Consider the following 12598-nt stretch of genomic DNA (forward strand, 5'->3'; position numbering starts at 1 on the left):
TCCTCTTACTACTATCCTTGCTTTATACTTAATTAGGTAACTATCCTAATTAAGCTTGTATGTAAACACCTATTTAAGTGGGAGTAGACGCTCTCCCTTAGCTAGCTAATTAATCTCCTCCTAGGTACTAGCTTTTAGCAGAGTATTAATTTCTTTATATACTACGTCTCTAGATTGCTGTCCTATTTAGTAGTTATAGAGATCCTTCTATTATTTTAGCTCTTTTTGTAGAGCGTCCTAGTGCGTATTTCTTTTAGGGTTTTTAGGAGATTTACTCCCTATTACTACTATAATTATAGTATAGATTATAGCGTTTAGTTTAGGATATACTAAAAGATTATGCAAGGGATTTCTAATTAGATCTATATCTAATAGATCTATTACTATATATATCCCTATACTTATAGAGCCTCCTAGTAGTTTATTAGGGTCCTATCCCTAAGCTTGCTTACTAACACGCGTTAGTGGCAGTCCTTTAACTTGCAGTTTTCTACTTCTTCTAGGAGCTCTAGGTGCCGCTTGTAAAGGATCTGTAGGAGATACAGAATCTAGTCCTAAAGCAGGTAGGTAGGAGCTCTGCTCACTACCCCTATAAGAGCTAGATAGGGTGCCCTTACCTATCTCCGTGCTCTTATAGAGTAACCTACTAATAGCACTCTCCCCTCTAGGTCTTTCCTAGGAGCTACCTATTGTGGCGTTAAAGTAAGTTAGATTACTACTATCTTAGGTAGTAAGACCCTAATCTATAACCTATATACATCCTTTATCTCCTATACTAAAGTTTAGTTCTAGTGTTAGTTTAGGAGTTTAGAGCCCTATTAGCTTAGGGGACTTTGCATAGATCCTTTATGCTAAGCTAGCTATGCTTAGTACCTATACTAGAGGTGTCTGCTTAGGGGGTTGTGAATTACTAGGCTAGCTAGCCTAATTATCTACCTCCTCTAGCTCTACCCTACCCCCTAGCTCCTATACTAGGTTTAGTCCTTCTTGCTTACTAGACTCCTTATATTGCTCTACTATAATATAAAGCTAATTAAAGATATTAAGCTCTTTATATGCTTCTCCTATATTATAGATCTTATCTTTGCTATAACGTTAACTATCTTTTAAGCCTCTAACTATTAAAGCTACTATAGATCTTTCTCTTTATAGAAAAGATCCTTATTAAATGTAACGTTCTGCGTTATAATAATCTAATTAAGTAAGGGGATCTATATCCTATATATATTAGATGCTCTATATCCTACTAGATATCTAATATAACCCTAAGGGTTCACCTTAAAAACCCTCTTGTGACGCCTAGCTGCTTAATCTCTATTAAGGAGGTAGGCTTAACAGCTATAGGCGTATATTGCGCTCTAATCAGGGCGGAGATTAGCAGTTGCCTCCCTTATCTACTCTAGTTGCTACTACCTAAAGTATCTAGTAAACTAACAATCTAGCACTTTGTTAGGTAATATTATATTCTAAGTATAGGACAGGCTTATATTGTAGAGCTAAGTTACTACTTTAACAATTTTAGGCTAGAGCTTTGTTAGTAGGTTAGCACTAATCCTTATTTTAATTAATTTTGTTATAATCTCCTACCCTACTCTTTCTACTCCTCTATTAGGTTTATAGGTATATATAGGTGAGCTCTTAATTTTAATACTATTGTTAGCTGCCTAGATCTAAAAACAAGATTTGCCACACTAAGGGAGCGTTGCAATGTTGTTATCTTGCATAATCTTAACTATGCTAAGCTTATATTAGTTAAGTATTAAGCTCTTAAAATTTTTAAACACCTGTATAATCTTATTAAGGTTTTTAGCTTGTAGTAGATAGGTATAAAGCTTTCCTAAGTAGTCGCACTTTAATACTAAGATCTATTGCTTGTAAGCTATACCTATTAGCATGTTAAATAGATCCTATAATACCTAGTAGTATAGACGTGGTAATCTTTCCCTTAGTTATCTTAATATAACCTATTAGGCATATATAATAGCGCAGTACTTGTATTTGCTCCTAGGAGTTCCTTTAATTCTAACGTTTATTGCTAACTTAACTAGAGCTTTAAGCGCCTTAGGTCCTAAATAGCCTAATTGTTAGTGCTAAAGCTCCTTACTATTATGTCTTAGGTAAGTCGTCTAGGATTGTTAGGGTTGTTTAGGCACTATGCTTTAGATTATTTATTAAGGGGTAGAGGGCTTGTATTCTAGGAAAGTTAAGTTAAACTTGCGCAGTAACTTAGCTAATATAACGCTCTTTCCTAATAATCTAAACTATAAGGTAGTATTTAGCCTAAGGAACTAAACTCCTACTTTAAGTAATTAAGCTTCTAATATAATATTTATATAAAAACCTTCTACTAACACTATATTAGTAAGCACTAAATCTTCTATTTTTAGACCTCTTAGTCTATTAAGAGTATTAGGGATTACTCTAGTCCCTCTGCCTAAGATTAGAAAAGCTTAAGTTCCTGCTTTAACTGTCTTATATTTAACTAATCTAAATAAGCTTTCTTCTAGGTAGCTTATATTATTAACTAGGTGTATTACACCCCTATTATTAAAGATAGTGCTCTTTAATAGAGTATAAGCTTTAAAGTCTATAGTTAAATAGATCCTGTTTGTTTTCTCCGCTATTAATATAGGGTTAATTAGTGCCGCCTAGATACTGCCTAGATAGGTGATCGCGCTTGCCTTACTACTATAATCTTAATTAATAGGATAGGACTTAATTAGAGCATTTCTTAACTCTTTGAATTTTGGATTCCTATTAATCTTTTTCTTAATGTCTAATTGTTAAGTAGTAGTAAGCTTGTTACCTGTATTAGTCTAAGCTTTAATAATATTTTTATATTAAGGAGGTTTCTATAGGTAGGATCTACTATATAGGTATAAAGACTCCTTCTTAGGTTAATTAGAAGGCGGAGCTCCTATTATTGCAAACACTCTAGGACCCTTAGAGCTTAATCTTATATTGTTTTCTTAGAGAAGTAATAAATAGATCTTAGTAACCTACAGGAGGTTATAAGTTAGCTCTCCTATTACTAACTTTTTAATAATCCTTTAAAATATAGTTTAACCCTAATCTAGTAAGATCCTAGCAGATAGAGCTTTAAGATAATCCTGTACTATAATCTATCCTTTAATATTAGGAATATTATATACCTTAGCTTGCGCATATAGGATTGTCTACTCCTTCTACTAGCAATTAGCGTCTTAGCTACTTATCTTTGCCTTAGCAAGATAAGCTTTATACTACAATCTTGCTAGTGTTATAGCGCTTAAATTAGTTAGCGCTAGGTTATTATAGAGCACTTAGATAAGTGCTTAGAGGGTTACTCTTCCTTAATTAACAAGCTCTATATAGGCTAGGGTAAGGATCCCTTAATCTACTATATTATTAACCTATATAAAAAGGTTCTAGATTACTAATAACTTTAATACCTAATCTAATAAGCAGGCTTAGTACTAAGCTATTTAGAGTTTATACTGCTTGCTTGTTATATTAGATAGCGCGATATCTATTAGCATGTTAGGCTTAATACGTTTATTCTTAAAGTAGTTTTTAGCATCCTAAGCCTTAGGGTCTACCTCTACCTAGATCCCTTTAGTTAGGGCATAGTATCTAAATTAAATGTACTAGGTAGGCTAGTTAGTTAATCTAGTAAGTAGGATATCCCCCTTTAGGATTTAGTTACTTATAGTAGAAGAGTAATAAGTAAGCTTCTACTTAAGAAATAGTATAAAGAAAGAGTAAAGCTTGCTAGCTTAGTGTCTAAGTTAAACAATACGCTTAAATAGATAGGACAATCTTTAATAAGGTAAAGCGCGAACTAGGCTTATAACTATAGAAATCTAGATTACTAAGGTTAGGAATAATTTAGGAGATAGATTATTAGATTGTATCTACTACGATCGTACTTATATATATAGAGCTTTAGCTACCCTTACTAGAAGGTGAATAATTAGTAAACCTTCCTTACTAGAGCTCCTGCTTTTTGTTAGGCACTTGGCAGTAAGCTAGCAGTTGATTAGATAGTGGGTCACACAGGGGTATTAATCAGGATTGATCGGATCAAGATGCTCCGTGATCCGGTTGATATCCCTCCTGCAACATTAAACTATTTACCTTAGGTTCGCGCTTATTAACTACTAAGATAAGGCTACTTTTTTATAGGTGCTTACCTAACTCCATAACTTATTTACTAAGCACTCTATATCTATATAACTTTAGATAACTAATTAGGATTAAGTACTTATTAACGCGCTTAAATTAGTATATAATAACCCTAGGATTCTCCTGTATTATTAGCACCTTAATAAGGACGTTCTTGCCTATCTACGCTTAAAGATTTCTACTAAGTTTAGGTAATAATATAAAGGTTACGTTTATATAGATAATAAGTGTATAATAGAGTTTATAGGACTCTATTCTAAGCTACTTAAACTACCTACTAAAGCAGACTACGCTAGTAATTTATAGAAGTGTAAGAACCTTTTAGCTACTACTACTAGTTATTTTAGGTAGTATTAGTTAGATTTTTACACTAATAAGCCTATAAGCTATTATATTAACTAATAACCTTACTTTAGGCTTACTATAATAAGCAAAGTAGAGGGCGCCTACTACGCGATTAAAGACTAGCTGCGCAGTAGCTAGAGTAATATCCTTACCCTATTTAGGTAGTTGCTCTAGTTCTATAATAAATATATATATACTATAGAACTTGTAGACATAGCTACTAATTACTAGCTTTATTTTAACTACTAGGGGTACCTATTTATAGTAGTATTTAGGCGTATAATAAGGTATGCCCTATTAGTAACTATAAAAACCTTAATTAAAGTTTATAATAAGATCTGCAAATAATAGATAGATTCTACCTGCTACTTTACTACCTATAATAGGGGATATACTACTTTATTTAGTCTACCTTATTAGTATAAACTTGTAGATCTTAAGCTTTATTTAATAGTTCTATAAACTAATTACTACCTATATTAATAGGTTAATTATAGATAGGCTTCTAGCCTTATACTTACTACTACCCCTTACAAGCCGAAGAATATTATTACTAAATAACGCGTAAAACGCTTTTACTACAAAGGCGCTAGGTAGTTTAATATAAGGCGTAAGCCTACTATAGCTAAATAGCTTAATAATAATAACCTAGCGTTACTACTAGCCTTAATACTAGCCTATATAAGGTAGTAGTAAGCTACTAAGTAGGTATATATAGTCCCTTGCCTACCCTAAACCTAGCCTCTACCTCGCCTATAACCTTGCCTATAACCTCTACCTTTACTACAACCCCTAATAGCCTCTACCTATTTATAGTCTTCTTACTCTTACCTATAACCTCTACCTCTACTATAGTTACCTATATTATAGTATTATTACTAACCTTAATATTAATAGCTACTACTACTACTACTACTACTACTAACTTAATATATATTATATACTACTAATTATAACTACTAAAATTTACCTTTTAATAGTTAAATTAGTAGTTAAATAGGCTACCTATAGTAACTAGTATATCTATATTTTCTACTATAGTAGCTACTATAGTAGCTACTAACCTAGCTGCACGCTCTATAACTACTAGCCCCTCTACTAAATCCCTATATAGCTCCTAGTACTCTAATAGAGCTAGAGTACTATAGAGGCTTATAGCTAAGCCACACGTCTTATTACGTTAGATAATTATTTCTCTATAAGGGGTAAAAATATAAATATATAGCTAATATACTAAGTTATAGCAAGTTAATCCTTTTTCTTTACTATAGTAATACTACTAATACTATACACTAATACTATTAATACTAGTCGCGGGCTATCTAGTAGCATCCCCTATAGTACTAATTTACTAGCTACAGGATGTTAACTAATTTAGGTAAGGTAAGGCTTATAACTAGGATACTTTTCTTATTGCGACCTAGACGAATAACACTTGCTAGTACTATAGCTAGTGTATACTAACCCTAATTTACTAGCCTAAAAATTATATAGGCTAGCGAGACTTGCCGCTTAGCTACACTTCGCTTATTATGCTTAGCTAGCTAATTAACTACTTAAACTAGGACAAATATCTTATTGTTCGTAGGATAAGTAGGTATTACCTAAGCTTACCTTTTTAGTACGCTTAGCTTTCTTATATGCTTACCTCTCTTATACTAGTAATCTTACCTATCTTATAGTAATAAGCTTACCTCTCTTACAATAGTAAGCTTACCTCTCTTATATGCTTATCTCTCTTGTAATAGTAAGCTTACCTCTCTTATAAGCTTACCTCTCTTGTAAGGGTAAGCTTACCTACCTAGTAAGCTTACCTACCTAGTAAGCTTACCTACCTAGTAAGCTTACCTACCTAGTAAGCTTACCTACCTAGTAAGCTTACCTACCTAGTAAGCTTACCTACCTAGTAAGCTTACCTACCTAGTAAGTATCTAGTAATAGCTATCTTAGTCTAGTAAGCTTACCTATTTACCCTATTTGCATAAGATTACATATATCTCCCTATCTTATCCCTTCCCTTCCTTGATAGTATTCTCTACATTCACATCCCACTCTACTAGTTACCCCCGCTTCATCATGCGTTTCTTGCTTCCTATATTTTCTGCTACTCTCGCCTTCGCCATAAACGAAGCCTTCGAAGGCAGGCCCTGCTGCCAAAAATGGATAACGCAGTGCAAACTGGAAGGGGCAGTAGGCTGCATGTTGGCCGACTACAACTACTGCGTAGTGCCATCCTCTACATGTCAAGAACAATGCAATGGCTTCTTTGGTCGTAACGGAAGGAGTACACACGGCCGAGACACGGAATATGTGTACCAGATCCATAAGTAGGTCTGAATTTTACCCGGACACGAACTTCATCTAATTTTGGCTCTAGTAGTATGAATACTGAATGCATCTGTAGCATGTATACCGCGAATGAGAAAGATCCAACTTGCTAAGCCAATTGGATTTTTCACTACATAGCAAACCTGCAGACTATGCAGATTCTAGCTAAAGTGAATAGTGTGCTGTGGCACAGAGGACACTTAATAAACGAGGCTTACTTAGAAATAGACAGGTTGAAGGTATAGGGGGGGGAAGCATTATAGGATAGAACGGCACCTTATCACAACTTAACTTAACTTGTTAATAAAATTTCTTCTGCTTAATCTATCCCTCAAGTTAAGTTGTTTACTATGTTATCTTCCATTAAGTCTAAACTCTCCCCCTTCCCCTTCTTCAAATAGGATACTCTCTATATTAGTTTCATAGATAATATAACTTAATTAAATAACGTAGACTTTTACATACTAGAAGATACCTAAGCTATAACCATTAATTAAAAAGGTTCTAACCTTCTTATATAGTCTTTTACAGTTATATTGTAACTAGAAATTAAACTTGCTTGTTTAATTAATCCTGTTATAGATGGAATAATTACATCCTATTTAACGTAGAAAGCTCTCCATGCATCTAAGAGTGCTTCTATAGATAGTATTAGTATAACTAAGGAACGCATATAGAGGGTTAATAATGTAATAAAAGTGTAATAATAGGGCAGAATTCTTTGCCTATAGTTATATACCAAGTTATCCCTAACAACAGCCTAACTTATAGATGTATTTACAGAGTAGCTCGCCTATATTAGAATAGGCATGTTCTTCTTATCCTTTTATATAAGACCTATAGGTATAGGAATCTTATTCTTTTCTATATAGACGCGTACTTCTATATGCCTTTAAGTTATATAGCATACCTTTTAGATGCTGTACCTACCTAAGTTATTATATTATAAGAAAAATTATCCTAGCTAGTAATAGTATTTAAGAATATCGCATTTATTATTATTTTAAGCTACTAGTTTAATTTAGGTAGTAGTCTAAGCCTATAACTCTATAGCTAGAATAGCTATTAGAACTTCTAATAACTAAAGTCTATAGGCTTAGACTTTTAGAGTACTAGGTAGTACTAGATTACCTTTAGAAAAACTATGTTAGATTATATTAAGGTAGAGACTTAGAGACTACTAAAAGACTAAAGGAATTATTAGTAAAGCTAATATCCTATTATAAACCCCCCCTAAAGAAAAGACTTATTATTTTGTATTAACTATTATAAAGGGCTTAGGCTTATCCCTAAGCATAGGCCTAATACAAGATAGATAGAGTCTAACACTAATACTAAGCGAACACGCTACAGACCTATAAAAAAGGCATAGAGGGCTTACCCCTCCTTTAAGATACTAAATACTATTATTAACGCTTATTGTATTCTCCCTTAAGGCTAGTCTATAACAACTACTAAAATATTAAATAAAAGTAAAGGAAGGGTATCTAGTTTAGCTACTTTTAAGAACCTATTTACTAATAGAAAGAAATTAGATAAGGAGGACTTAATTAATAACGCGCTCCTAGAAGGACCTACTTCCTATCTATCTCTTAAGGTACCTTATGCTTTTAAGAAATCTTAAAGCAATACCTCCCTTAAAGATAAATATATATTAACCCTATCTAAAAAAGAGAGGTTAGAGAAATAAGTAAAGTAACTTACTAATTTATTATATACTACCTCTCTCTATAAAGAGATATAGAGTACTACCTAACCTAGCTAGTCTTTAGCTTCTATATTAAATCCTATAGTATATACTATAAAAGCTAAGAGATAATCTAAAGAGACGCTAAATATCTCTACACTTAATAATAGCGCTAAACTTACCTTTAGATAATAGTAAGCGTCTATTTAGAATTAGCTAGAGATTAATACTAATTTCTACCCCTGTTCTAGAGCGTAGATAGCGTTAGTCTAAGGATACTACTTAGGACTAGCAAGGGAGTACTTAGAGCCACGTGACTTATCTAACTCCTAAAGTCTTTACTTCTAAAAAGCTAAGTAAATAATTACCCTTTTCTAAACGTACTTTATTATAAAAAATAAGATAGCTAAAAGTTAGACTATATTTAACTACTTATATATAAGCAATACTAAAATATTCCCTACTTATAAATTATAATTCTAGAGTCTTGCTATTAGAGGAGAGGTACGCTAATTAGAATAGTATTATTATCTCTAGATAAATATTACACCTGCCCTAAGGATACTAAATCTTGCTTTTTAATAAGATTACTATAATAGTTTTAAGATTATAGTAGATTATTTTACTTCTTTTAATATAGAATACTACTTATACCCTATTTTATCTACTTCTATATAGATAACTCTGTTATTAATAAAAGAACTAACCCTTTTTTAATACTAAAAAAACTAGTCCTATTTAGACACTAATTAGAAACCCTAAAATAAACTTTCTATAGCTAAACCTTATATACCCTACTTATAATAATAGGGTAATACCCCTTAGAATAATTAACCCCTATCTACTTCTCTAGCTACTACTAGCGCTACTATAATAGGAACCCTAGGAACTTACTATAATTAAAGGAAGCCTAGGCACTTCTCTAGTAACTACCCTAAACCCTCTAGGATTTAGGCTATAGATATAGAGTAGGCTATTAAGAATTCTAAGGAAGAAGAAACTACTAAATTAACTAATTTAGATAGCTACTAGATAGGAAATAATAACGCCTAGAAGGATCCTTCTTTCTAGGCCTAACTTAATATAACCTATTAAACCTTTCCTTAACTAAACTATTTATTAGTTTTTATTTACTTGCATATATAACTCTATACCATAATAAATCTAGTATTTATCTAAACGCTTTAGTAGATACTAGGGCCTAAGGTTACTTATTCCTTAATTCAAAAATTACTTATAATATTTATTCTACTCTTAGGGTACCTATCTAAAAGCTACTATATAAGCTTACTATTAAAGGGTTCTAGAACTAGATTACCTTTCTAGTTGCCTACTATATTTAGCTTTATATAATAGTTCGTAGCTAAAAGGTTTATAACTGCCCCTTTGTAATAGTAGACTTAGGTTCTTAGGATTGTATTATTGGACAATACTAGCTAAAACAGTTCTAAATCCTAATTAATATAGATAAATCTTAACTAATCTAGCTAGAGAAATATGCTCTAACCTATAACCCTGCACCTCCTATTCTAGTACAACTCTACTAGCAAGTGCTATCTACTCTAGTTACCTATAATATCTTGTAAAGAGACGCCCTTTAGGATTAAGAAGAGAACTAGAACTAAAACAGTCCTGGTTTAATTAATAGGATACGTGGTATACTTAAAGTTCTAGCTACTTATAGGGCTGCTACTAAACCTATTACGCCACCTACCCTAGTCTAATTACTAACTGTTACCCTACCTACAAAATTCTAAATTGCTACTATTTCTACTAATGCTTTCTATTTTAATATAAAAAAATCTTCTAATAAATTCTTCACCACTAGCCTGTATAAGATTGAGCGTAGGATCCAAACCCTATCTAAAGAGGATACTCTTAACCACAGCTTGTTAGATTAGAAGCTCCTATCTAACTATAACTCCTATTAGGACGTCTTTAACAAGGCTAAGGCTAACAAACTTCTAATCTACTAGCCTTATAACCACAAGATAGTCCTAGAGGAACCCCTTCTAAACTACTAGAGTCCCCTCTATTATTAAAATACTAAGGAACTCTAGGCTACTAAGGAATATATACAAGAGCACCTATAGAAAGGTTTTATTAAGACTAGTTAGAGCCTATTTGCCTCTCCTATCCTATTCGTTAAGAAGCTAAATAGAGGCCTTAGGATCTATATAGATTACTGTAAGCTTAACAGCTTAACGCGAAAGGACGCGTATCTAATACCCTGTATAGACAATCTATTATCCTAGCTAGCTAAAGCAAAAATCTTTACTAAGCTAGATATTCGTGCTGCCTTTAATAAGATCTAAATAGACCCTAACTTAGAGGAGTACACTACTTTCCGCACTAGGTATAGTGCCTATAAATATAAAGTCCTACTATTTAGGCTATATAACAGACCTATAACCTATTAGTGCTATATAAATAATATACTAATAGATTATTTAGATAACTTTAATATTACCTATCTAGATAATATCCTTATCTACTCTAAAAACGTTGCTACTTACAAGGACTATATTTAAAAAGTCCTTAAGCGTCTTTGTTCTACTAGATTATAGGCTAATATTAAGAAAAGCAAATTCTATATAACCTAGACCTGTTACCTTAAATATATCCTAACTAACAAAGGCTTAGAGGTAGACCCTAATAAAGTTAAAGTACTCTAAAACTAGTCCGCTCCTAAGATAATAACTAGAGTAAAGTCCTTCCTAGGATTTACTAGATTCTACTAGCAATTTGTGGAAAACTTCTCTAAGATAGCTAAGCCCTTAACTACTCTTTAGAGCCCTGCTACCCTATTTGTATAGACTTTAGAATGCTAATAAGCCTTTAACTAGCTTAGGAATGCCCTGCTAGCAATCCTAAGCTTGGCTTACTTCTATCCTAAGTACCCTCTAAAACTAGAGACAGACGCCTCTAATAGAGTTATTGCAGCTATCCTCTTACAGGAGCATCCTAATAGGAAATAGTACCCTATATCCTTCTTTAGTTAGACCCTTACTAGTTCTAAACTTAACTAGGAAATCTATAATAAAGAATTGTTTATAATAATCTGCGCCTTTAAGAAATAGCGTGCTAACCTAATAAGTGTGAAGGACTTAGGCTTATGCCTAAGCCTAGGTCTAACACAAGACAGACCAAGTCTAACACCACTACTAAGCGAACACACTAGACACCTATAAAAAGGCGTGGAGGGCTTATCTCTCCTTTAAGATACTAAATACTATTATTAACGCTTATTGTATTCTCCCTTAAGGCTAGTCTATAATATTTTAGTATCTTCTTCTAAACATACTATAATAGTAATAAGAGATAGACGCGCTAGATATTTAGAATAACTAGGTGCAACCTAATATAGTAGAAAGGCTAATATAACAGGTCTATAGTTTAATAGAATAATAGGCTTAAGACTCTACTATAATAGCTATACTACGTTAATAGAACAAGGAAATACGTAATTAGATTCTATCCTAACCCTCCTCTAAGCCCGCTAGGTTTAATAACATGCTAACTCTACCCTCTTCTACCTTATATTACAAACCCTTCCTAGTTAGCTTGCTATATAATAGTACTAAGGTAAACTTCTCCTCCTAGCAAATAACTATAGAGTTTAAACTGCGTGCAGACAAGGTCTTTATTAGGGATAAGGAGGCAAGGTTTATATATATTTAGTCCTAGTTATTGCCTATAGTCTAGCGCGCTATAGCACTATACTTTAAGGATAGTGCACGCAAGCGTTAGGATATAAGTAGGTTTCTTAACTACCTAGCGTTCTATTATAGCAACTATTATAGGTAGGAGCTTGCCTAAGTTACGTTAGAACAGTTATATTAGGGCTAGAATTAACCTTTTATAGATTTCTTTATAAATTTTGTGTAGCTTCTTATATAGTTAGGAGGTTTATACTAGGATAATAAATAGAAGCTTTTATAACTTTAGTAATGTCTTAATAGCTATATGCGCTTAGTTTCCCTTAATAGGGGAGTCTCTAGGACAAACTACAACATAGCTATAGAGGAATATAAGATAATTATAGTAGATATTAAAATAGCCTCTCTAGAACTA

The 12598-nt window shown here is 32.7% G+C and overlaps 1 protein-coding gene across 1 annotated transcript; it reads left to right on the forward strand.

Moving 5' to 3' along the window:
- Nucleotides 1-6585: 6585 nt before the first annotated feature.
- Nucleotides 6586-6840, forward strand: IAQ61_004970 (uncharacterized protein; the record flags this gene model as incomplete). The annotated part of the gene is made up of 1 exon (XM_003838003.2): nucleotides 6586-6840. One exon carries the CDS (start codon nucleotides 6586-6588, stop codon nucleotides 6838-6840), a length of 255 nt encoding a protein of 84 aa, XP_003838051.2.
- Between the last annotated feature and the right edge of the window lie 5758 nt (nucleotides 6841-12598).

The sequence above is a fragment of the Plenodomus lingam genome (genome assembly GCF_022343315.1).
Source record: "Plenodomus lingam strain CAN1 chromosome Unknown contig_2, whole genome shotgun sequence".
Taxonomy (NCBI): domain Eukaryota; kingdom Fungi; phylum Ascomycota; class Dothideomycetes; order Pleosporales; family Leptosphaeriaceae; genus Plenodomus; species Plenodomus lingam.